At 35.5% G+C, this 27,542-nt stretch overlaps 1 protein-coding gene across 1 annotated transcript; it reads left to right on the top strand.

Moving 5' to 3' along the window:
• Positions 1-15,172: 15,172 nt before the first annotated feature.
• Positions 15,173-27,302, top strand: IBSP (integrin binding sialoprotein). The gene is made up of 7 exons (XM_037132965.2): positions 15,173-15,226; positions 15,321-15,371; positions 15,463-15,540; positions 16,273-16,275; positions 21,237-21,296; positions 26,074-26,238; positions 26,784-27,302. Exons 1-7 carry the CDS (start codon positions 15,173-15,175, stop codon positions 27,300-27,302), a joined length of 930 nt encoding a protein of 309 aa, XP_036988860.2.
• Positions 27,303-27,542: the final 240 nt, after the last annotated feature.

Raw genomic sequence — 27,542 nt, forward strand, 5'->3', positions numbered from 1 at the left:
TCAGCTGATTTCTCAAAAGAAACCTTACAGGCAAGAGGAGCTGGAAAGAAGTATTTGAAGTCATGAAAGGCAAGGACCTACCTCCAAGATTACTCTATCCAGCAGAGCTTTCATTTAGAATGGAAGGGCAGATAAAGTATTTCCTAGACAAGGTAAAGCTAAAGGAGTTCATTATCACCAAGCCCTTATTATATGAAATGTTAAAGGTACTTATCTTAGGAAAAGAACACGATCAAAACTATGAACAGTAAAATGACAACAAACTCACAACTATAAATAATTGAACCAAAAAAAACAAAAACAAACTAAACAAACAACTAGAATTGAAATGTAATCGCAGAAATGGAGATCACATGAAGGGTTAGCAGAAGGAAGGAAGGAGGGAAGATGGGGGAAATGGTACAAGGAATAAGAAACATAAATACAAAACAGGTAGGTACAAAATAGACAGGGGGAGGTTAAGAATAGTATAGGAAATGGAGGCATCAAAGAACTTTTATGTATGGCCCATGGATATGATCTAAGTGGGGTAATGCTGGTGGGGGGGTGCAGAGCAGAGGGGAACAAAGAAGATAAAAAAATGGGACAACCGTAATAACATAATAAAAAATATATATACTTAAAATATTTTTGCACCCACCTGACACTAATATAATATTGTATGTCACCTGTAATTGAACAATAAAAAATTCATTTAAAAATAAAATAAGTTGTGGCCAGGTAGCTCAGTTGGTTAGGGCATCATCCCAATGCACCTAGGTTGTGGGTTCAAACCTCAGTCAAAGAAATACAAGAATCAACCAATGAAACAACAAATCAGCATTTCTCTCTCTCCTCTCCTCTTCTCTTTTTTCTTCTCTTCTCTCTCCCTCCCCTTTCTTCTCTCTCTAAAATAAATTTTAGAAATTAAAAAAATTAAATCTAAATAACTAATTTTTATCCTTGGAGTGATGGGTACAATAAGAAGGAGGAAAGAATTTATGTCCTTAGAAGGAAGACTTCATCCCTTGTATGTAACAAGGGTCACATAAAAGAGAATCAGTCATCCAGTTAGTCACCCAATACTTAAAAATTCTTTCTAAATGTGTAGTACCATAACAGCAATACAGAGTCAATTGAGAATAGAGAAAAGTAATGAATTAACTGGGAAATATCAAAAGAAAAAGAAAAATATCCCCAAACTAGGTGTTTCTAGGACAATCTAGATGAAAGCCTAGTTGGGGGTGGGGTGTGGAAATTAGGTGCAAAAAAATGAGACTTACACATAGAGATTATTCCTCTGAAAGAGAGGAACTGATTTTCAATGTGCTAGGCCAGAAGTATCCCTAAGAATCCACGCTAGATACATAAGCAGAGAAAACACCAAACTGAACAAAAATAACATGTCCAGTAAGTGGGCTGGGCTCAAATGTCCAATGAATGTTGTAACCTTTACTGCTGATGGAATGGAGAGAGCCATATCACACAAAATTAGAACAGACCACAAGTAAAGACTGGCAGTGATTTGTTTTTTTATGGAATCACAAACTGTTATTACTGCAGGTCATTGCAGAAGGCCCAAGGCATGGAAAACCTAAGAAACACCAAAAATATAATCCCAGCTAAACTATATTTGTCAACTGTGGAATCCCTAAATGATGATTTCTGAGAATACATTTCTCAATTCTTCACTAAAGAATGTGCTGACTTGATAAAACATATTAGGCATTTTAACACCACAAAGGGAACATTCATGAAACATTCAGGTTATTCACAAACTAAATGAATAATTAGGTAATGGCATGAACAGAAGGTTCTGTTACTTTATTCTGGTAAGTAAAAATTGTTTTTAGCTGAAAACACAGAAAGGGTTTAAATATTATTATTCTTAATAATAATATTATTAAGGGTTAAAGAATATTATTAAACAGAGATTAAAATAAAAATTATCCCTTAGTCTGTAGAAAAGAGTTTTATTTCCTTGTTCTTTCTTCAACTGTGGCTGGTACAGATATCAACACGATGGCCTTCCCTTCCCAATTCTTAGATATTTTAATGGTTTGTGACCCTTCGAAGCTCAATTGTGTCCAACAAAATCTTATTGCATAGTACTAAATTTCTCTCCTTAGGGAGATATTAAATTGAATTCACTTTTTCTCCTTAGTGGACAATACTGAAAAAAAAAAGAAAAGAAAAGGTTAAGAAACACTGTGGTAGATGGTCTTTCACTTATTCATTCTTAGCCTGCTATTATTTCAAGAATATTTATTGAATAAATGTCTCATGTCAGGTGCTGTGGTGAGTAACTGGAGATACAATGGTAAATAAGACCCTGAACCTGTGCTCAATAACTACTAATTTATCCAGAGCCCATGAGAAATAAGCAACCACCATAATTGAGAAAGATCAGTGTTATCATAGGTGTGCGTTGGAAATATATAGAAGAGGTACTGAGCCAAGGTGGAAATAGAAATCAGGACTAGCTTCCTGAAGGATGTGACTTCAGGACTGAGTCCTGATAAGGACAGATCAAAGTTAGACAGACAATGAGAGCATGTACAAAGGCTCTGAGAAAAAGTTAGGGGATTCAGAGAAGGAAACTATTTTAGTATGGCCTGAGCTTAGTGTGAGGCAGGAAGTGTGACAAGTGGGGCTGGAGTCATATGTAAAGGCCAGATTCTGAAGGATCGTCAATGCAACTCTAAAAAGTCTAAATTTTATCCTGAAGGTATTAGAGTTATGTAGGATTTTAAGCAAAGATTGAAAAATATATTGTTGTTGTTTTAGAAAGTTTATTTTGACCATGGCATAAACAACAGATTGGAAAGACAGTAAAAAAGTTCTTGTAAATAACAGGTGAGACAAGAGTGGCCTCAAGTAAGAAACAGTGGTGGTAGAGGAGGACAGACACAGGATTTGAAAAGTGTAGAACTGACAGGACTACACTGATGTGGGGTTGGTAAGGAACAGAGAGGTGATAAGGAGGACATCCAGGTTTCTAGCTTGAGCAACTAAACAAAAAAAGAGGGAAGAGGAGTTGGGAATTTGAAATAATTTTGGAACTTCTAAGTGGAGATTTCCAATATATATTTTATATACAACCCTGAAGTACAGGAGAAAAATCCATACTAAAAAGATGTGTAAATAGATTAAATGCTTCAATCAAGAGATGAATGTATAAAGAGGTGGTACTTATACACAATGAAAGAATGAAATCTTACATTTTTCAACAACATGGATGGACCTCAAAAGTATTATGCTAAGTGAAATAAGTAGGAAAGAGAAAGACAAATACCATATGACTTCATTTCCATGTAGAATCTAAAGAACAATATAAGTGAACAAACAAAACAGAAACAGACTCATAGACACAGAGAACAGACTGATGGTTGCTGAAGGGGAAGGAAGTTGCAGGACTGGGGGGAAAAAACGAAGGGACTGAGAAGTACAGATTGGTAGTCACAGAATAGTCATGGAGATGTAAAGTGCAGCATAGAAGATATAGTCAATAATATTGTAAAAACTATATATGGTGTCAATTGGGTACTGGAAGTATCAGGGGGAACATTGTATAAAGTATAGGTTTGTCTAATCACTATGTTGTACACCTAAAACTAATATAGAATAATGCTGAATGTGAACTGAAATTGAAAAAAATAAATAATTAAATTAAAAATACTTAAAAAAAATAAGACAGCTAAAGAAGGAGTAGTACATAAAAGCAGTTGAGAAATAGTGGGCAAGGAGGGAAGAGAACACCAGAGAATGTAGTACCACGCACGTGGTAGGTGGGTAGAATTTTTGCACATGGAGAAAACAGACCATTTCACCAACTGCTATAAACATCATCTAGAAAGGTGACTGAAAAGTTTTCATTCCAGTTAACAGGCAAGAACTCATTGCTTAACCAGAATGAAGCCATTGGTAGCCTTTAAGAGACAAGCTTCCACAGAGTTATGGAGCCATAAGTGTATATTGCAGTGGGTTGAAAAGTGAGGAGAAAGTGAAGAAATTGGGTCATGAAATGTTGACAACTCTCAAAAAATCTGACCATGAAGAGAAAGAAATAAAGGTGTGAGTAGCTGGGTAGAAATGTGTACAGTTGAAGCAGAGCATGTTGTTTCTGGGTTTTATAAAAGGACTTGAGAATTAAATGTCAATGGAAGAAGGCCAATGGGGAGAAGTAGATGATAAAGTAGGGAAGACACCTGGGGAGGTTATAGACAGATCCAACAGGTTTAAACTTTATTTTACTCCTTTAAAATCTTGTTTATTTGATATTTGAAAGAAAAAAAACAAATTCGGGATCTTTCCCTTGGAGACAGAAATTATAATACAGAGAACAATCTGTAAGTGCTCTGCCCTTATATCTACTCTTCTAAGAGTATTGTATGTTCACCTTTCTTTGACTTCTCCTTCAGAAAGGGCAAAAAAAATCAGTTGATACATCTCACTAATATTCACCTGATGTCAGATCTCAGATCGTATAAGAACTTCCAGTCTCATGTAAATAACTACAGATGTGGTTTCCCTGACTCCATATACAGTAATTTAAATAGAAACAGTCCTTGCCCTCCAGAAACTCACAATAAAAACCAGATGACATGGACACACATCCACCACCACCACCACCGCATGAGGACACAATATTATAGTAAAAGAACATGATGGTTCTTAAATAAGAACTTATATTAGGTTCAAGTTCGGCATTTGTTATTTCTGGCTATGGAATTCATGAAAGTTTTTCTGGGAAATTGGGTAGGGTTAGGAAAAGCGTTACTTGACTTTCATATAAACAGGAGAGGCCTGGAAGGGAAGAGAGGAGTCAGAACTTGACCAGATTACAAACTCTGAGGGGAAAAAAAATCTGTCTCTTGTATGCTCACACCCAGGCTCACAGCACTTAATTTGTGGTAGTAATTGGCTTACTATATAAAGTCCTAGATCCAGAAACATGGATGGAAAATCAGGCAAACATTGAAAAGGTAAGCCTGGATGGGAGGCACAATGCATCCTGGAACTCCAAGAAGGGGTATAAAACCTTAGACTGGTTGGAAAAGGGTTCCACTGATGGACTTATCAAAGAGCAACCAAGCTGATGATAAGACATCTCAAGAGAAGAATACTGTAGAGATGAGAAAAAGTGGAGGTAAAAGACATGGAAGAAACAGCATGTGTTTAGTAATAAATAGAATGTTGGCATAGGCAAGATTTTAGCATTTTTCTGATAAAGAAGAGGAAATTTTGTCACTTATTTAAAAAAATCTAGATTATTGAGCATTCAATTAAGAGCTGCAAAGAGACTTCACATGAAAACATGTTCTAAAATTATTTATCTATATTTTAGAATTGGGTTTTCATAAGTCTTATATAGAGCATGTTGAAATGTATTCTCCCAGGTGGTAACTAATAAATCATGTTGGAAAGAAAAGCTGAAGTCAGACATTTTAGATTGAGAAAGTTCTACCCAAAGTCAAAAGCTAACAAGAGACAGCACCAGGTCAAACACCACCACAGTATTTGGTCAAATACCACCACAGTATTTGATTCTAAATCCTATTCACAGAATTGTTTGGAAGGGGAGATATGTAACATGCCCATAATTATATTAATACTGTAACCTGGCAAGAAGTAATAAGGACTTAATCAATGACAGAGGCAACAAGAAAGAAAAGAAAATGTTGGATTTCAAAGAAACTGTGGAGGGGGTGTTAACAGGGTTTGACAACTGAGTGCATGCGGCAGGTAAGAAAGAGGGACACATCACAAGTGTGTCCTCAGAAATGGTTAACCACAGAGTTTGACTTGGTGGTTGCATGCCAATGAGAGAAATGTGTGTTCATACGCCATCTAAGAGAACCAGTCCATAATAACATGCTTGAATGAACAAGGCTATTATGATAATGAGATTGTAACAAAAAATGTTTTGAGGGCAGCCTTTGATTATAGAAAAAGCAAAATCAGTAAAGATCTGTGACTTTTTTCTCTAGCATTACTCCTTAGGAAGAATGCTCCATGAGTATAGGAGCATGCATGAGTATATCTAGTCAATTTATAGGTAGAGCTTGATTGGATAAGCTAGGGAGCTCTTGAAAAGGATATATCAGGCTTAAATAACTTACTGAAAATAAGAGATTATAGAATATTAAAAACTGAAAAACTTTGAAGATCACTTAATTCAATCATTTCCATAAAAAGAAAACTGTATATAAACTATGTCAAACACATACAAGAGTAAAGAGCATAGTACTATGAATCCCCATTAAACTATCCCTGATTCAATGTTTATTAATTTATGGCCAAACTTATTTCATCTTTCCCCACCCCGGATAACTGTTTCATCCACAAATATTGTAGTATGAATCTTTAAAACATAAGAATTCTGTTTAAAAACAATAATATCACCATACCTACAAGATAAACTAATTTCTTAATACTATAAAATATCTGGTCAGCATTCAACACTTCTTCTATTGTTTTATAATTTCTCTAGGAATGCCTCTGAGGTCATTTTAATCTATTGAATCCTCCCTGCTTTTTCTTTTTATTTTCCTGCTAATAAAATAGAAGACACTATGTCTTATGAAGTTTCCCATATTCTGGGTTTTGCTGAATGCCTCCTAAGAGGTGTCATTTTACACATTCTCATTCCTTGTGTTTCCTTTAACCTAGTAGGTATATAGAGACTTCATAAGATTCGAATTTGATTGTTTGGCAAGAATGCATCACAGATAATGGAGGCACACAATGGCTGCTTCTTTTTTGGTGTGAAAACCCTTTTTTAAAAAAAATGTTGTTTATACTATTACAGTTATTCCCACTTTTTCTTCCTTTTCCCACCTCCACCAAGCCCCATGCTCTTCTGTTCCTCAGTCAATTCCCATATTGCTGTCTGTGCTCATGGGCCATGAATAAATGTTCTTCGGTTATTCCTTCACCACCTTTCATCCAGTTCCCCCCTCTTTGAAACCCCTTATTTTTAAAGATGGATTAAATTGAAGCCTCAGGGTGGTTAACTGGTTCACATAGCAATAGAATCAAGAAAAAAAACCCTGACCTTTGATACTCAGCTTTCCTTTCATTATATAGTAGACTGTTAACAACTTGCTCAGTAATTATAGTGTACCAATTACTCCACTGGGTATTGTGTTAGATATGGTCCCAGCACTCACAAAAGCCAGAAGTCCAAAAGTCATCCTAGGCTTCTCCACTTTTCTTCCTCCTACTAAATTCTATTAATTTTACTTATGTAATATCAATATTTCTCTCATTTGTTTCACACTTTTCATCCCACTGCTACTTCTTTAGTTCAGACATTCAATCATTGCTTTCTTGTACCAGTAAATAGCTTCTAGAAGCTCCTCTCGTCCATAACAATATTACCTTCTTTAGCCCAGAAAAATTTTTTCAATTTATGTTTTAACTTTCTGGGTCTTCTCATTTCCATGATAGAGTCCATACTCCTTACAGTCCCATTCACCTATAGTCCCATTCTATCCTTTGGCTTTTGCCTATCCAATCACCCTCATTTATCAATACTTCCACTCACTCTATTCCAATCTATTGAATTAGTACAGTTTTCTGAATATGCCAAGGATATATGATTATTAAAAGTAGACTCTAGGACTAGACAGACTTGACTTTGATCCCTAGATTCTCCCATTTATTAGCCATACAACCTAGGGTATACTAACCATCATTGTGCCTCACTTACCTCACCTAAAGAATGGAAATGATTTCATAGACATTTTCTGCATGTGTGAAGGATAAGTGAAAAAGCCCAAATGAAGGACTAGCACAAGAGTACTCACCAAATATTCAATAACAGAAGGTGTTTATGTTGTTCATATTTTCCTTGCTGTTTATAGCCATTCCCAAGAATGCTTTCCACTTCCTCCTATGCTTTCTACTTCCTTCTTGATAATCTCCTTCCAATTGATAACCTAGCAAATTACTCTTCTGAAGTCAGGACCCACTCCACTGTTCTTTGTCACTTAGAATTAAACCTCCCTGAATCTATGGCACCTCTGAAGTTTGTAGATATTTTTATTACGATGTCCTAGGACTATAAGTCTGTCTCTCTGCACAACAGTGAAAATTTTAAACACAGGGACCAGATCTTTCTTATATTTGACTCTCCATGTCCTGGTACATTGGTTCTCCATTGTCCTGGTTCAGGACAATAAGTGAAAAACTTAATAATTTAAAGTGTGCTAAACTGATCTAAATTGATGAGGTCGAATTAAATTGAAAGGGCCTATCTAAATTCTCTTTTTATGAGTCTATATTTGCCAGGTGACTTTTCTGGAGTAAAAGATGATTTATTTAAATCATCTGAGGCAGATTAATAAGAAGCTAGAATATTCCTTGGCAAAAAGAATGGGGAAACTGATACAGTTAAACAAATGGTCAAAGCAATTAACAGTTAGCTAATAAATCACAAGATTTTATCTCTCCTAAGCAAGGACACTTAGGAGAGGTTTATACCTCCCCTCCCCAACCAGAGAGTGAGTAACTTAAATTACCTGAGTCAGGGAGAGAGACAACAGAGACCCTGCTGGTGCCATTAGTGTCAGCCAATTCCCCAGAAAGTCAGGGGATTAAATAACAAAACACTCAGAGTCAAACCTAAGATAAAAGTAAAAGTTCATGAGAGAATGATCCCAACCTCCCCATATGCTCATTCTGATACATCAGCCTGGGAAGCTGGTGAATAATTTGTTAAGACCCTCCCCTGAGAGCTTCCTTAAAACTTCTGTCTTTAGAAAACAGATAAAAATACTTAAGACAAAGGATGCCAGCATGCCTATGCCCACCTCTTTGCTTTCTTTCTCCTAAGCTCTAAGGATCCCCATGAGACTTGTAGCCAGAGGAGTAGAAGGCAGTGGCAGCTTATCCTGGGCTTACCCCTTTAACCTGTCTCCAGGATTTCTCTCTTTGCCTCTCTAACTTGCTTCCTGGGTCCATGCAGCCCAGCATGGCTCACTTCTTCTGCCTCTGTGATTTTCATTCCAAAAGGGCCAAGGCAGCTATGATTCTTGTCCTCAAATTTCCAAAGGGCCAAGGCAACTTTGTCTAGACTCACTCGTCTCTTCTATACTAAGCCCTTTCTTTGTTTCACCGTGCCCAGCTTTAATCAACATGCTCTCAAAATCACCTGAACTCATGTCTTGAATCTTTCCTGCATGAAGTCAAGAACCCTTGCATTCCTGACTATGCTGAGGCATACATGCCTCATCCTGGTCCCTTTCCAGTGACACATCTAACAAGGTGACTGGCACACAAACTTAAAAATTGCATTTATTTATTTTTGGTTTCTCAGGTAAAATAAAATTACCAGGGAAAGAATAAAGTTGCTGGACAATGGGAATATGCAAGTTATTAAGCTAAATTTCTCTTTTTAAATTAAAAAATTAGCACTTTAAAAAATATATTTTATTGGACTTCCAGCCAAGATGGAGGCATAGGTAGACACACTGCACCTCCTTGCACAACCAAAAGAAGGACAACGCAAATTTGAAAGCAAAAAAACAATCAGAACTCACAGAAAATTGAACTGTATGAAAGTCCAACAACCAAGGAGTCAAAAAAAAAAAACATTCATCCAGACAGGTAGGAGGGATGAAGATGGGCAGCTAGGTAGAGAGGACTTAAAGCAAGGCAGTGACTAGAGGACCAGGGCAGTTAGGGCAGCAGCTGGCAGACTGAGCAGTCCCACATTTGCGTGCAGATAAACCAGAAGGAACAACTGGGGAGCAAGATAGACTGCAAACCCAGGCTTCCAGGACAGGGAAATAAGGCCTCAAAGCCTCTGATTGAGTAAACCTGTGAAGACTGAGATGGCAGGAGAAACTCCCAACCTCACAGGAGAGTTCCTTGGAGAGACCCACGGGGTCCTAGAATATACACAAGCCCACCCACACTGGAATCATTATCAGAAGGGCCCAATTTGATAGTGGGTAGTGGGGAAGTGACTGAAAACTGGCAGAGAGAAAAGCAAGTGGCACTGTTCCCTCTCAGGCCCCTCCCCCACATACAGCATCACAACGCAGCAAGGTGGGTTGCCCCACCCTGGTGAACACCTAAGGCTCCACCCATTATACGTAACACACATGCCAAGATAACAACATCAACAACAAAAAATGACCCAAATGAAAGAACAGATCAAAGGTCCAGAAAAAATACACCTAAGCAATGAAGAGATAGCCAACCTATCAGATGCATAGTTCAATACACTGGTTATCAGGATGCTCCTGGAACTCACTGGGTACTTAACAGCATAAAAAAGACCCAGGTAGCAATGCAGGTTGCATTATGTGAAATTAAAAAAAAAATCTACAGGGAACCAACAGCAACAGGAAGGAAACCAGGACCCAAATCAAGAGTTTGGTGCAGAAAGAAGAAAGAAACATTCAACCAGAACAGAATGAAGAAAAAAGAATTTAAGAAAATGAAGAGAGGCTTAGGAACCTCCAGGACATCTTTAAACATTCCAATATCCAAATCATAGGGGTGCCAGAAGGAGAAAAGGAAGACCAAGAAATTGAGGACTTATTGAAAAAATGATGAAGAACTTCCTCAATCTGGCAAAGGAAATAAACTTTCAGGAAGTCCAGGAAGCTCAGAGAGTCCCAAAGAAATTGGATCCAAGGAGGAACACACCAAGGCACATCATAATTGCATTACCCAAGATTAAAGATAAGGAGAGAATCTTAAAAGCAGCAAGAGAAAAGGAGACAGTTTCCTACAAAGGAATCCCCATAAGACTATCTGCTGATTTCCCAAAAGAAAACTTGCAAGCAAGAAGGGGCTGGAAGTGTTTGAAGTCATGAAAGGTAAGGATTTACATCCAGGATTGCTCTATCAAGTAAAGCCATTAGTTAGAATGGAAGGGGGGATAAAGTGCCTCCCAAATAAGGTCCATGTAAGGAGTTCATCATCACCAAGGCATTATTATACAAAATGTTAAAGGGACTTAACAAAGAAAAGGAAGATCAAAACTATGTATGAACAGTAAAATGACAACAAACTCAGAGCTATTAACAACCAAACCTAAAAATAAACAAACAAACAAACAAAAAACTAAGCAAACAACTAGAATAGGAACAGAATCACAGAAATGGAGATCACAGGGAGGGTTATCAGTGGAGCAGTGGAAAGGGGAGGAATTCAGAAAGGTACATAGAATAAGTAGCATAAATAATAGATACAAAATACACAGGGGAAGGTTTAGAATACTATGGGAAATGTAGAACCTAAAGAACTTATATATTCAACCCATGGACAGGAAGTAAAGGGGGAAGATGGGGGTGGAAGAGGAAGTGCAGGGTGGAGGGGAATAAAGGGGGAAGATGGGACAACTGTACTAGCATAATCAATAAAATATATTCTTATATATTTTATACATTATATAATATATTATATTTATTATATAAAACATATTCATAAATTATATATTTGTAAAATTTGTATTATATATTATATATATTTTTATTATGCTATTATCGTTGTCCCATTTCTCCCCTTCATTCCTCTCCACCCTACACAACCCTACCCCACCCACATTCCCACCACCTTAGTTCATGTCCAAGGTTTGTACATATATGTTCTTTGGCTTCTCCATTTCCTATACTATTCTTATCCTCCCCCTGTTTATTTTGTATCCACCATTTGTGCTTCTTATTCCCTGTACCTTTTCTTCCATTCTCCACCCTCCCCTTCCACACTAATAACACTCCATATGATCTCCATTTCTGTGAGTCTGTTTGCTTAGTTTGTTTTTGTTTTTGTTTTTTAGGTTCCATTGCTGATAGTTATGAGTTTGTTGTCATTTTACTGTTCATATTTTTTACCTTATTTTTCTTAGATAAGTGCCTTTAACATTTCATATAACAATGACTTGGTGATCATGGACTCCTTTAACTGGACCTTCTCTGGGAGGCAGTTTATCTGCCCTTCCACTCTAAATGATAACTGAGCTGGATAGAGTATCATTGGATGTAGGTCCTTGCCTTTCATGACTTTGAATACTTCTTTCCAGTCCCCTCTTGCCTGTAAGGTTTCTTTGGAGGAATCAGCTGATAGTTTTATGGCAACTCTTTTGTAGGTGACTGCCTTCTTTTGCTGCTTTTAAGATTCTCTTCTTATCTTTAATCTTGGTTAATGTAATTATGATGTGCCTTGGTGCGTGCTTACTTGGGTTCAATTTTACACTCAGTGATACATTTTAGCAAATATATCTTATAAATCCTGACATTTAAATGTATTAATTTTGACTACTGAGGCACTGAAGGCACATTTCAGGAAAAATGTTTAATAATTGACATTAAATATTAATTGTTCATTTCCTTGTTATTTAGTTTATTTTTTACTAAACTATTAATGTAGGGCATGATTTGAACAATAAGTTTTATTTCTCTCAGTATAGTAAATCTTGTATAATTATGACATTTTAAATAGTTAAATCTTTTGCTATTTATGTATTTTAACTCAAATTCAGTATATTATATATATTCAGAACTCAAACTATTCATCTTCATCTAAGCCTTCAATTAAATTCCACAATGCAAACTTCTTGGCACTAGAATTGTTTCATGTTTATTCAACTGAGCCTGTGTCTTGAAAAAGTGTTGGTGTTTGGGGGTTTTCTGGTGAGAATCCACACTGTGACATCACCATGATCATGACAGTGATTGGCTGTTGGAGGGCAAAGAAGAGTTTATAGCCAGCAAGAGCAAGTAAATGAGTGAGTGAGAGAGCAGAGGAAATAGTCAATCTCTGTCACTCACTCCTGTGAGCCTGCCTCCTGATTCCAGGACTGCAAACGGGTAAGATTTAATATGACAACTTCATTTTCTTAAAATCAAACACTCCACATTTTCGATTTCTGGACTTGGTTTTAAATTTTTTACTTAAATGTTGATTTTATTGTACTGTACAGAACAGCTACATAATTTAATACTTGTTTAACAGTAAACTAGTACCTCAGATTTTTTTATTCTTTCCAAAAGGCTGAGCTTATTAACCTATATACGTAAATCCTTAATATTATACACATAAGCTAGAATATTATGCTTCCTACTTTTTATCTCACATCTCATGGATAACTGTTTATTTCTTCATTCAGTGGCATTTAAGATATCCTGAGTGAAATACAATTTTGCATTTTCAAATCTGCCTCAATGTGTGCAGATCTCTCCATAAATTATGCCTGATCTGTATTTTAATTATGTACAATGACTTTTTAATACATTATGCATTTAGTTTCAAAGAGTTGCTATCCTATAGTTCTGAAATCAGTATGTAAAAATATATAGTACTAGAGAAATAAACAATATTGGTAGCTTACAATACTTTTCCCAATAAAAACTTTTTAATTAGAGCTGGAAAACTATCCTTCAATAATATTTAAACTGTTGTCTAGATTATTATAGTCAATATAGAGGTCTTTGCTTTTGCTGAATCACAAAGTAAATAAAATGAGATTTATGTAGGCAGTCAGTTGCTCTCTACCTGAATCTCTTGGTTCTTTTAATATTATCCCTGCTATGTTTTCATCTAGTTGTTTTTACAGTTTGATATGAGAAAATTATATAATAAAAACTGTTTCTACAGCTCTATACATTTAAGTTTTTATCTCTTTAAGATATAAATATTCCAACTCTTTTTCATGAAGCCACAGAGCAACAATCTTGTTTGTGAGTGGGTTTAATCATAGGGGGCATAATTCAAAGTATCATTCAGGGCACTCAAAAAACTGTGAAAACTTCTTAAGTAGATGAGCCTCTTCAGGGTCTCATCTCAGTGTGCCCACAAAGAACTTTTACTAAAGTTCAAAGGACTGTGAGGAAGTGTGCATCAAAATTAAAAGACCCACTCTGCCACAAATAGAGTGTGACTTAGGACCCAAGACAGCTTCCCCAGGCCTCAAGCCTTACCTTATGTAATGTTCATTTTCATGTCCGATATTCAGTAGGGATGCAGTAATTCTTGGTAAATGATGACAAAATGTGAAATTAACCTTCTGAGTGCAGAATATATATGTGTCTTATACATTTTAAGACATTTTAAATATTACTTTTCCAAGTGTGATTGTGGGAAAATTGCCACCATTACATGTTGTTTCCAAGATGTAGCCAAAGTTGTCACTCTGTATGAGAAAGCACTCGCAGCCAAACGTGTGTGCCAGTGCAAGAGGGCATTTGTAGGCTGTCAGTTGTTTATAAAACCTCTGTTAAACTGGATTTTATCAAATACAATAAAATTAAGATAGGACTTCACTATCTCCATTTACTTATGACGAGTTTATGTGAACTGAATCTTTGCCTGGCTACAAACCTCTAAAAACAGTCCAGGAACTATTCCCACTCTGAGAGTTGCACCTCCAATTCTGCCCTGACCCCGGAGAGCCCCGGATCCACCCCATGACAGATTCTGGTGAAGGAAACTCTCAGTAGAGCTGGGGGAAATACCTAATTTGAAGAAAGCTGCTTCACCTGGTATCTCAAGGTGACACTCTGATGAACTCTTCCCACAGAATGATCCTTACACATGGCTGTTGGTGCAACATGGTATGAGAATAGTATTTCACATACTATGGATCATTTACATACATAAAAAATACCAAGTATTCTAAGATATTCATGGGAAAATGCCTAGTCTCCATTTTACAAATGACCTTTTAGTTCAAAAACTACATAGAAGCTGGAAATGCCTGTAGGATCATCGGCATAAAAGCAATCATTTAAATGCATTTAAACTTTCACTAAGTTTTTTATTATAAGCAAAACAAACAGGTCCCATAGCCACATTAAGAATTCATTTCACTCAGCTGGTACTCCTATGTCAGTAACAGGAGGAGGCCTCCCAGCCCCAGTGTGAAGTGTGCTAAGCATTCGAGCCCTTTGCAGTGACAAAATGGTCCCCTGGTGACATATCACAGCACACAGGTTAAGTAAGACCAACGTGGAACTCAAGAGTATTAAACAGGGTAAAGTCAGTCTTCTATCAGTTAAATAAAAGGACTGATTTTTTTTAAAAAGCAGAAATTTGCTCTTAATTACTTAAAACTATTATTGGAAATAAATAAAAACAAATGAAATACTTCATTGTCTAACACGAGCAAAAAATTACACTTTTAGTTTTAATATTTATTCATTTTACCACTTCATTAATTCCAGAAGCAATCACCAAAATGAAGACTGCTTTAATTTTGCTCAGCATTTTGGGAATGGCCTGTGCTTTCTCAGTAAGTTCTTTATTAAAAACCCTACACTTATTTTCATTTTTATCTTTTTATGTCAAGGAGAGAATATGTAATAACTAAATATTCTTTTCAACAGATGAAAAATTTTCATCGAAGAGCGAAATTAGAGAATTCTGAAGAAAATGGGGTAATGTTAGCATACTTGTTCAGCCTGACTATACTTATTCTGATGTATTTGTACATGACACATGAATATATCATTCATTTTGTTTATGCAGGTCTTTAAATACAGACCACGGTATTATCTTTATAAGCATGCCTACTTTTATCCTCCTCTAAAACGATTTCCAGTTCAGGTAAGCATAAACATTATTTTTCCTTTTTATCCAGTATAATTGAAAGAGAATCAAATGTAACTATGAAACACTATAAATTAAACTCCCACTGAAATTCAGCCACGAAGATCACTTACTACAAAAAGTTTGTTTTTAATATTACAAAAATTATCTTTAGTTCTCTTTTAAAGCAGAGATATACACACAGAGAGAGTAATAGCATTTTGGGCCCATTCTAGAATAATGTAATAAAAGCATATACCTTGGCACATTGAATCCAGGTATTTTTGCCTAAGTCACTGACCAAAGTGGACAATTTTACCAGTTGCTGACGATTAAGTCAATGAGGCCACTAATCATCTTGTTACAATTGATTCAATAATGTCACACAATTGTTTTATGTCCAATTATTTTAGAGTCCTTTAATTGGTAGGAAAAAAATTGACTTTATAAACAATAAAGACCATTTAAAAAGAAATTCTTGATAATCAGTGGTGATGACTGAGGATTTTTTGAACTTTTGACCTGTGTAGGTCACCAGATGAAAAAATAATGTCTTACATTGAAGCATAGTTATTACATTAGCTCAAAAAATGCAGAGGAAACAGAGAAATTCATGAAGCAAACTAAAATGCTCATAAGAAAAACAAAACATTCTTAAAATTTGAAAACAAAAAGGAAAATAACTAAACACTAAAAATAAGTTTCTATTTTTATTGGGTTAACTGTGAAGAGAGCCTTTGAAAACTGCAGGGTGTGGTGTTAATTTTAAATATACAACAAACCAGAATTGCACTATTTTTATTCCTATACAGTTTGGGTTCAGGGCACCAATTATGCACCATTTGACCCAGGACTCCCGAGACACTAAACGCAGTCAAGATGCTTGAAACGATGCCTCAGCTCAGTGGCTTGGCATAGCATCCTACCATATGTCGGGCTAACCCATATCTAACTCATACAATGATAGGAAATGATCATTTTAAAGTATTTCTAGCACCATAATAATTATGGAGAATGTGCGTGGCCAAAGAAATGTGAGCACAAATGATACAAGAGCTGTGGCTTTTCAGAACTGCCTTTCATTTTTGGTTCACCTCAGTCCCGTAAACAAACATTGCTCATTTGAAAGTCTGCTTCATTTTCTTAAATAAAATCGAAATGATAATAAATTTACCTTTCTGACTAGCTCCTCAACTTTGCTAAAATGTCAGGCACTTAAAGATAGTCCCACCTAAAAATTTTTATAGATATATATGTGTATAGTCCAATTAAAATGTCCATAGTGAAATGATATTAGGAGATGTTTTATATTTCATTGATAGACTCAAAGTTCTTGGATCTTTTAGTAGATATTTAATATAAAAAATTTCCACATTATATGCAGATAGGTGTATCTCAACTAATTAAGAATTTGTGAGTAAGGCATTGTTTTAAAAAAGAATCCAACAAGACATATCTCCCAATATAACAGTTTTGCCTGATATTTATGATAAATTTTTCTATTTTGGAAAGTTTGATTTCCAGGACTTTTCCTCTTTCATGTCTATTTATATGTTTTCATAGCTCTTTTATTCTTTTAAGCCTATAAAATATTTAGTACCCAGATTGTCACACAAAAATGGATTCAGCTGTATTGGCTTTGAAATTCATGTTTTATTTAAACAAGTCTGTGTTTGTATATAACTATTTCTAAAATACCAACTCATATGAAATATGTTATATTGATTGCAAAGCTATCAGCAGTCTACCATATCTTATTTATGTGGTTATAGAAATAGAAGTATAAATAAGGTCACGTCTTAGGCATTTTTTTAAAAAGATTTTATTTATTTATCTTTAGAGGGGAAGGGAAGGAGAGACGAAGAGAAACATCAATGTGTGGTTGCCTCTCATGTGTCCCCTGCTGGGAACTGGCCTGCAGCCCAGGCATGTGCCCTGACTGGGAATCGAACCACAATTGTTTGGTTCACAGGCCCACGCTCAATCCACTGAGCTCCACTAGCCAAGGCACATCTTAAGCATTTTTAATTGAGGCAATTGCTTTTTATGATTCCAATGATGGATTAGTGTGTGAACACTTAGAGGGTAGAAACTGTATCTTACGTTTCTTTTACTGAACTCTTCTCTGGGGAACTGTCCATATTTCCAGCTTCATCCCTTGCCATGACACTCATTCTCAGTAAAATACCTGGAACATGTATTTGGGGATTGAATAAATGGACTGATAGAAGTTAGAAGGAGTCATGGCAAAAAGGAAAAAACATGTATATTAAAGACTTGTGGAAAATCCATAGGACTTAGTGTCAAATTGGTAATAAGCCATAAATGAAAGGAAAATAAGAAGCCAAGGCTTGGAGGCATTATATGCAGTTCTTTTCTCCTGTTCTTTAAAAACTTATATTTTATGGATACATGCACTTTTAAAACTGTTCTCACTGCAGATATTAATTGAAAAGTGATATGGTTGGGGTAGAAGGAAAGCTAGGCATGAGAAAGCTTAAAAATTGATGAAACACTCCCCATGAGGCAAAATATGCTACATAAATACATCATTATCTATATATAATTTAACTAATAAATAAAATAGTTCAAATATAATGTTATTCTTTATTTACTCTCTGGGCTAGGGAAAGCACAACCATTAGGGTCATGGTAGTGGAAGAACAAGTCTAATTATTCTCTTTTCCACCCAAGGTTATTCTTGGCTCAAGGGGACAAGCATTCCCTTTCTGTAGGTGGATGGTGTGGCCACCTGAAGAATGAGCCTAGCAGGGATAGCCCTGAGTAGGAATGGATCATTATTATTTCCTAAAATCTCATCTCTAAGAGGTTCTTCTGCAGCTGTATTTTCTAAAACTTATGAGACTTAACTGAGTCATCAGAGTCAAATTTAAAGTTTGCCAGGTAGAAAATGACAGGTTGGGTATCCATTTGCATACCTGTTACCATTAAGAGTGATTGCAGAAAAAGAAGAAAAATTCAATTTGGATTGAGACTAGAATAAAGAAAAGTAACCTCCTGTCTTGTCTTAAAGGCTCTGAAAACAAAAATTTAGATTTACATTTTCTTTTTCAAAATAACTCATTAGCTTATATCCGTAATTATATTTTTATAACAGATGCCTTGGTTCAATTTATTCTCATTCAGTATTGAGCTCTTTAGAGAGATGGTACTCTAAAATCTCCTAAATTAGTAAATGAAATAATTATTGTCTTATATAATTTTTAATATATGGGGTGGGCAAAGTAGGTGTACAGTTGTGAGCACATGAAAGTTTATTCTCGTATCATTATTTATTAATTATTATATTATTTATTTGTATTACGACTGTAAATATAATTTTTTTTTAATATTAAATTTTATTTAGTTACTTTTCAAGTACATTTTTTTTTCTTTTCCTCTTCCCCCCCCCCCGCCCGGTCTCCCCCCTCCCTCCCATTCCCCCCCCCCCCAGTCCTCATCTCTGTGTCTTTCATACTTGTTCCTCAAAATCCCTCCCCCTTTTTCCCCTTAAGTTCCCTTCCCTCTCCCCTCTGGTCGCTGCCCACTTGTTCTCTATTTCAGCGTCTGTGTTTTTATTCTGTGTAAACATAAATTTGCCCATCCCTGCATGTATGTGTGTGTGTCTGTGTATAAATTTTATACATTATTTTTAGGTAAAAAATATTTAAGAAAATGATTAAATAAGCCTAGTCATCACTTTATTCATATTTTATTTTTTTGTTTTTTAAGCATATTTTACTGATTATGCTACTACAGTTTTCCCAATTTTCTCCCTTTATCGCCTCTTAGACCTGCACTCCCCAACCCTCCAGCATTCCCCCCTCCCTTAGTTCATGTTCATGGGTTGTACATATAAGTTCTTTGAATTCTCTATTTCCTATTCCATACTTAACCTCTCCTCATCTATTTTATACCTACCAATTATGCTTCTTATTCCCTGTACCTTTGCTCCCCTATTATTCCCCTCTCTCACCCCACTGAAAACGCTCCTTGTGATGTCCATTTCTCTGATTCTCCTTTTGTTCTAGTTATTTGCTTAGTTTTGTTTTTATCATTGTTATTATTGTTTTTAGGTTCAGTTGTTGATAGTTGTGAGTTTACTGTCATTTTACTGTTCATAGCTTTGATCTTCCTCTTTTTCTTAGATAAGTCCCTTTATCATTTCATATAATAATGGCTTGGTGATGATGAACTCCTTTAACTTCATCTTGGCTGGGATGCACTATATCTGCCCTTTCATTCTAAATGAAAGCTTTGCTGGGTAGAGTAATCTTGGATGTAGGTCCTTGCCTTTCATGACTTGGAGTACTTCTTTCCAGACTCTTCCTTCCAACAAGGTTTCTTCTGAGAAATCAGTTGATGGCCGTATGGGAACTCCTTTATAGGAAACTGTTTCCTTTTCTCTTGCTGCTTTTAAGATTCTCTCTTTATCTTTAATCTTGGGTAATGTAATTATGATGTGCCTTGGTGTATTCCTCTTTGGGTCCAACTTTGAGACTCTCTGGGCTTTGTGGACTTTCTGGAAGTCTATTTCCTTTGCCAGATTGGGGAAGTTTTCCTTCATTATTTGTTCAAATAAGTTTTCAATTTCTTACTCTTGTTCTTCTCCTCTGGCACCCCTACAATTTGGATATTGTAAAGTTTCAGGTTGTCCCAGAGATTCCTAAACCTCTCTTCATTTTTTTGAATTCTTTTTTCTTCACTCTGTTCTGGTTGGATGTTTATTTCTTCCTTTTGTTCTAAATTGTTGATTTGAGTCCTGGTTTCCTTCCTGTCACTGTTGGTTCCCTGAATATTTTGCTTTATTTCATTTTGGGTAGTCTTTACTTGTTCTTTCATTTTTCAGCTAAGTTCAATCAGTTCTCTGAGCATCTGGATTATCAATGTTTTGAATTCCACATCAGATAGGTTGGCTATCTCCTCATCACTTAGCTCTTTCCCTGGAGTTTTTCTATATTGTTTCATGTGGGCCATATTTCTTTGTCTTGGTGCACCAGTTGGGTTGGTTTGGTTGACCATTTCTTTAATTCCTTGGTTGTTTTTAGGTTCATTAATGTTATGAACCTAACATTCCTTGGTTCATAATTCCTTGGTTGTTTTTAGGTTCATTAATGTTGGTTGTTGGAGTTCCATGCAGTTTGATTTTCTGGCACTTCTGGTTGTTTATTGTTTTTAGATTGGTTGTTATCCTCTTTTTGGTTGTGCAAGGAAGCAAAGGATTTCTACCTATACCTTTATCTTGTCTGGAACTCCCCCAAAATTCAACAACTTCTATTTTCCAGGCAAGGAAACTCTCAGTGGCAAAATGTCCACCTATTTATATTTTATAAAGAAAATAAAACAGTGTGATCTATGGCTACCTAAGATTTGCCTTGAACTGGCTGAAGCTACAACCATTCTGGGCTTCAGATACCTAATCTGTAAAATAAAGAAATTGAACCAGATAGTTCTCTTGATCTCTCAGAGTTAGGCAATTTCATGATTCATTGCTCTAGCTTTTACATATGAAGTATTTCAAGGTAGTGTATATGCTTTGGAGTTAAAAATGGAGAATCTCATACATATCTGATCATTGTAAAATGCTTTTTTCTCTCTAACCTCATTTTATATGTGACCAGTCTCAATCTTTCTCATATTAGCATGATAACTATTCTAAGTAAATAATTGTAAATCTACACATGGACTCATATATGTATGAACGCATGTTTTAGAGCAGTGACTCATCTGAAGAAAATGAAGATGGTGATAGCTCAGAAGAGGAGGAGGAAGAGGTAAGAAATTTCTGCAGGATTTTTTGTAACAAACCAGACAGCAAAAACACAAATAAGAAAATAGTTTACTGTATTGAGAATCAGCAAACAGTCATTTCCAGCTTACTAATTGCCTATATATAGTCTTCTATTTTTGAAAGAGTAAAGTGTTATTTAAATTAGAATAAACTAAAATGCATTGTTTAAAACACTGTTGCTGGGGGTGGGGAGGGCAATGGAGACAACTGTACTTGAACAATCATTAAAAAATGTGGGGAAAAAAACCCACAACACTATTGCAGTTTGAAGTTAAAGTTACCTGTAGGTGGTACAGAAAACCAAATGTCTTCATTTTAAGTGGAGGAAGTATGAACTTTGATAAAAAGGGAAGGAAGTATTATTTATATTTTAGTGGATAGAACATGATGGTAAAAGAAAAGCACACAATAGTTCTAAACTCAATGAAATGTTTATTATAATGACTAAACTTAAAAATACTTAATTTACTAAATGAGTGCTATATAAAAGCTAATCTTACATCCTCCAGTCTACAGTGTCACTGTGATTCATGTGTTTTTCTTGACCCACCAAAGTAGGATTGTTCTTTTTTATAGAAATTTTGTATGTTTTTTTTGTTCAATGACAAAAGTCATGTTCTTACAGAAATGCAAATACTCAAGATGTAAAAATATCCTCTAATATAGTACTACAAATCAGTATAATTCATGGCTAAAATTCATCTATGTATCTTGGAAATTGTGCTACCATGTTTATAACTGACACTTTTGCCCAAGGAAACATACTAATTAAGTACATTTTCCTGGATTGTCAATTATAGCAATCCACTGGTTTTGGAACTTTCTAAATTCAGGTATTCATAGATGCTATTTATGAATGGACACTGTCAGTAACAAATGAATCATAGATAAATATGTCTGTTACCCTGAAAACAAAACAGTGTGGGAACTTTAAAAGTGACAAATAATTTGTTAAATTTTTTAACTTTATAAAATTAATATTTCCAGTACAACAATTTACCCTAATAGCTTAAACAGGGAGGCCCCAACAAGAATGTCACACAAATATCATATGATCTCACCTTTAATTGGAACATAATTGACAAAAGAAAAAAGCAAACAAAATATAACCAGAGTCATTGAAATTAAGAACAATCTAACACTAGCCAAAGGGGGAGGGGGAGAGGGGACAGTGGGGGGAAGGATTTTCAGGAACTACTATAAAGGACACATGAACAAAACCAAGGCAGAGAGTAGAAGCAAGGGAGGGAGGGAGGTTTGGCTGGGGTGTGGTGGGGGGAGTGGTAGGGGGAAAATGCAGACAATTGTAATTGAACAACAATGAAATAAAAATAAAAATAAAAAAGAATGTCAAGCCAGTACCAAGAAAAACGGCACCCACTAAATCCTACAAAATTTTGCCTATCTTACACAAGAACTAAGCTAAGGCAATCCATTTCACTACAGTTGCTTGGTGTACAGTATTGTAAAGTTGCCTCATCAGCTAGACTTCCCGAACAGATTGTACACCTTTCAGCAATGGTTCTTCACTTTATGTGACAGTGATTGGGGGTGAAGGATGAATAGCACTCCTTTAGGACTCTGATGAAATTAGACACACTCAAAATTTTCCCAACAATCTCTGAACATTTACGGTCCTTTCAGAACTTATCTTCGAACTCCCCATGATCCAGGAAACTTAGAGACTATAGGTTTCTTCCTCTTCAGAGAGGAACAGTGCTTTATTCTTTGTAGCACAGTTTCATATTTATATATATTGCCCATATAAATATATATGTATATATTTGGTTGGTCGGTTTTAAAACTTCAGAGGAATAAATGCTCCAAGAATTATTCATTAAACCTGGTCATGGAAAAGTAGATGAGTAAACCTGGGAGTTTTCCATTCTAAAGAATTTTGCAAGAACTTTTCCCCCTATTTTTCCCTAAAAGTTTGTTGGCAGTTCAGATTAAATACAGAGTCCCCAGGAATTGTATCCACATGAGAAGGTGCTTAGGCATATTTTCTATTTGGTACACATATATTTTTCCACTTCTAAACTATTTGGCCTCAATAAATACAAAACCTTTATTGAAATATACACATAATACAATTATCCTAAGTATACAGATCATTGAAATTTCAGAAATTGAGCACACAAGTGTAACCAGCACTCATAACAAAAAGCCACACATGCTGTGGGCTCCATTCCACCCATTAACAAAGCCCCATCAAGGGCAACTGCTATTTTGATTCCTAACAGATTGTTTTTACTTCCTTTTGTGCATTACATGTATATTTAGAATCACACAGCGCATACTCCTTTGTGTGTGACCTGTTCTACCCTCAATTTCAGAGACTGAGCCATATTGTTCTGTAGTGGTAAATTACTTATTCTCATTGTTAGTATTTCATTATGTGAATGTACCACAATGTATTATTTTTCTGTTTATGGGCATTTGGGTATTTTACAGGTGTGGGTTATAACAAAGAGTACTGCTGTGAACATTCTAGTATTCCTTCTGGTAAACATATGCATTCATTTCTGGCAACTAATTTACCTAGAAGTAAAATTTCTAAGTCAAAGCTGAGTAGATGCAACTAAACAGCTTTCCAAAGCATATGTACCAATGTAAACTCCCACTGTCAGTATGAGGGTTCTAGTTATTCTACATTTTCACCAACATTTTTTCTTTCAGTCATTTTAGGAATTTGAGTGGGTTAACATTACTTTTTAAAGCACAAATTATTGCTAATTGTTCTAACCAATAAGATATTTGAAGCCTAATGTCCATCAACAACAGACTGACCTATTTTTCTTTAACTTATTTCAGCAGTATATGCTCAAGTAAAGTATCTAGGAAAAGACAGGGTATTATAGGAGAAAATGCAGATGTCTATAAATAGGGAGCTTGGGCCTATACTCACAACCCTGCCACTAATGAGTTGCTGCATATTTGACTTCATACAAGTAATTTATTCTATTGCACCTTGGATTTTGCACCTGTAAAATGAGGGTACAGGACCCAAGTTGTATATTCTCCTACTCTAAGGATCTTTCCTTCTCTACCCCTGAATTATTTAGTCTGTTGAACTAAAGCATAAACATTAAAAACATAAATGAACAGTACAATGTTTGCAGAATATTTGACACAGTTAGCTTGGAGAATGTTTTGGGGTTGACTATAATATTCCCAAGAGTTCATCGAAACAGTGGAATTTACAAATTTGCTGAAACAAACATATTTTTTAGTCATTTGTTTTAATAATAAGGCAGGCTAAATCTAGGTTTTGTTTGTTTTTCGAGTCTTAAAATATAGGATTCCTAAAGTAATTCTAACATCACAGTATTTTTAAAAATACATTAAAATGAATTCAACTTTCTAGGACTCGTTTAAAGTGAATAAATTCTATATACATGAATTTCTGATTTTTAATATTAGCTATAAATTACTTTGTGAGATTAACTCAATTAACAAACAATTGCCTAACAACATTGAGTAAAGAAAAAAGACTAAAATGTTAAGATTACAGTAAGCATTATTTGAGGAGTGGCAATTATTAAAAATCATATTCATACACTAGCATAGTACATTCAGAATTTCATAGACTGTTAAGTATTTTCAATGCACACAAAAATTGTGTGTCAAATTCCTGATATTTTTTTGAATACTGCCTGTGGCACACAAGTGGCTTACATATTGGCAGGTGGATTTTGAATTAGATGTATCTTTTTTCTTTTAATAAACATGAAAACAAATAAGATATAATTACTTCTTTTGGTAGTACATAAGATATGTTATCAATTTGGTTGAAAATAACTGATTTATTTTTTTAAATCCCCTTCGAAAAATATATCCTAGGTGTAGTGTGGACAATTTATATAAATTCTAATCATCATCAAAAACTTCATGATGCATTTCAAAGGGCTCAACTTTTTGAGCTAGAAAGATATAGCTTCACCATTTATTATGAGACCTTAAGCAAGTTCTATAGCTTTTCTGAGCTTAATTTCTTTTTTAAAAGATTTTGTTTATATACTTTTAGACAGAGGGTAAAGGAGGAACAAAGAGAGGAAGAGAAACATCAGTGTGTGGTTGCCTCTCGCATGCCCCCTACTCAGGACCTGGCCAGCAAACCAGGCACATGTCTTGACTGGGAATCAAACCAGCAACCCTTTGGTTCACAGGCCCACACTTAATCCACTGAGCTACACCAGCCAGGACTAGCTTTTTATTTTTAAAGTAAGAGCAATGATTCTACCTTACAGGGCTGCTATAAAAAATTAAAAAAATAGGTAGAAAGTTCTCAACTTATTTGTCAGCAAATATAAGAATTAATTTACTACCACATTGTAGTAGCTATTAATAAAATATTTTAGTTTTAATTATTTAAATTAAACTATTATAATCAACTTCAGTATAATGAAACAAATTAAATTAATTAACTAAAAAGACTGTAATTGATAGACTTTAAGAGCCTAAGCTCTGTATGATCTGATACCATATAATAAGATATGCTGAAATTATTACACAAATATTTTTGAAGTGATAAGTAGAAAGTAAAAATATATAAAACACACTATAGTGAGGTAAATAGGATGTGGTAGCTTTGAGTTGAGTTAGAAGTTAGAAGTGCAGTTGGCATAAGAGGAAGGAGAATTATCAACATTGGGTGAAGCCCTGGCTGAGGGATACAAAGTTCTTTTCCAACAGTGCTTTGTGACTCTAACAAATCTTCTTTCTAAAATAACTTTTATTGCTCTGGATACTTCTACCAGGAAACTTCAAATGAAGAAGAAAACAATGAAGAGTCTAATGAAAATGAAGATAAAGAATCTGAGGCTGAGAACTCCACCCTTTCCGCTACAACACCTGGCTATGGCGAGGAGACCACACCTGGAACAGGAAATGCAGGTCTAGCCGCAATCCAACTTCCCAAGAGGGTAATAATTCCTCCAAAATGTTCAATCTGATTTTATTCCTCTACTGAAGTCTAAGGTTATCCTTACACTATCCACACAGTATTCTAACCCACTGAGCAAGCAAGAACAGGCATATTTTTCCAATTTACAAATAAAGAAAGATCTTTTTCCAGGCAAGTTCTCTTCCCCCATCATTACAGGGATTTTTACATTATAAAAGAAGATTAAGGACAAACATCTTAGCAATAAATAAAATATCTCAAGAGGTGCCATTACATGTCAGAGACGAGGATTCCAAGACAGGGAACATGAGTAGCAAATCTATAGAAAGCATCTCTCCCAGAGGCTTATTTATCAGGTACATCTTTTGCCATCAAAACCCAATGACAGAAGTACTAATTCTGAAATTTGAAGTATTAATTCTGAATTTATTTCATAAATTAAATGGTTTTGATTCAGAATTACATCCAGAACATGTGAGTACCATCTGTGTTGGATGAGGTGATGGTCTTAAGTTTTACCATTTTCATGCCTACATTTGGATTCTTTCAAATCTTTCCTTACAGGCTAGTGATATAGGAAAGAAGGCTACAAAAAAGGAAGAAAGTGATGAAGAAGAAGAAGAGGAAGAGGAAGAAAATGAAAATGAAGAAAATGAAGCAGAAGTGGATGAAAACGGGCAAGGCATAAATGGAACCAGCACCAACAGCACAGAGACTGAAAATGGCAATGGCAGCAGTGGTGGAGACAATGGAGAAGAAGAAGAAGAAGAAAGTGTCCCTGATGCCAATGCAGAAGGAACCACAGTGGCTGGAAAGCAGGACAATGGTGGGTTTGAACCTACAACTCCACCACAGGAAGTCTATAGGACCACTCCCCCACCACTGGGGGGAACCACCACCACGGAGTATGGGGGGGAGTATGAACAAACGGGCACCAATGAATATGACAATGGATATGAAGTCTATGAAAACGAGAATGGGGAACCTCGAGGAGACAATTACCGAGCCTATGAGGATGAGTACAGCTACTATAAAGGGCGTAGCTATGATAGCTATGATGGTCAAAATTACTTCTACCACTAGTGAAGGCCCAACCTGGGATGAATTGATTCACTCTGGTGTTTCATGGGGCTACAGTTTTCAAAGTTCAACTCAGGAAGGTGCAATATAACACACGTGCATGTTATAATGTGGAATGGTGCTGCTGTTCCAAAGTGATTTTCTGTAATTGCTTCTGCAAGTAAGGGGCTGCATGTTGCTTTTCTCTGGTATGTTATTGAAAGGTTATTGTAAATCAGAGCCATTTATCAAGTGATAAACCAA

The sequence above is a fragment of the Artibeus jamaicensis genome, unplaced genomic scaffold (genome assembly GCF_021234435.1).
Source record: "Artibeus jamaicensis isolate MK-2021 breed Jamaican fruit bat unplaced genomic scaffold, CSHL_Jam_final contig_452, whole genome shotgun sequence".
Lineage (NCBI taxonomy): Eukaryota > Metazoa > Chordata > Mammalia > Chiroptera > Phyllostomidae > Artibeus > Artibeus jamaicensis.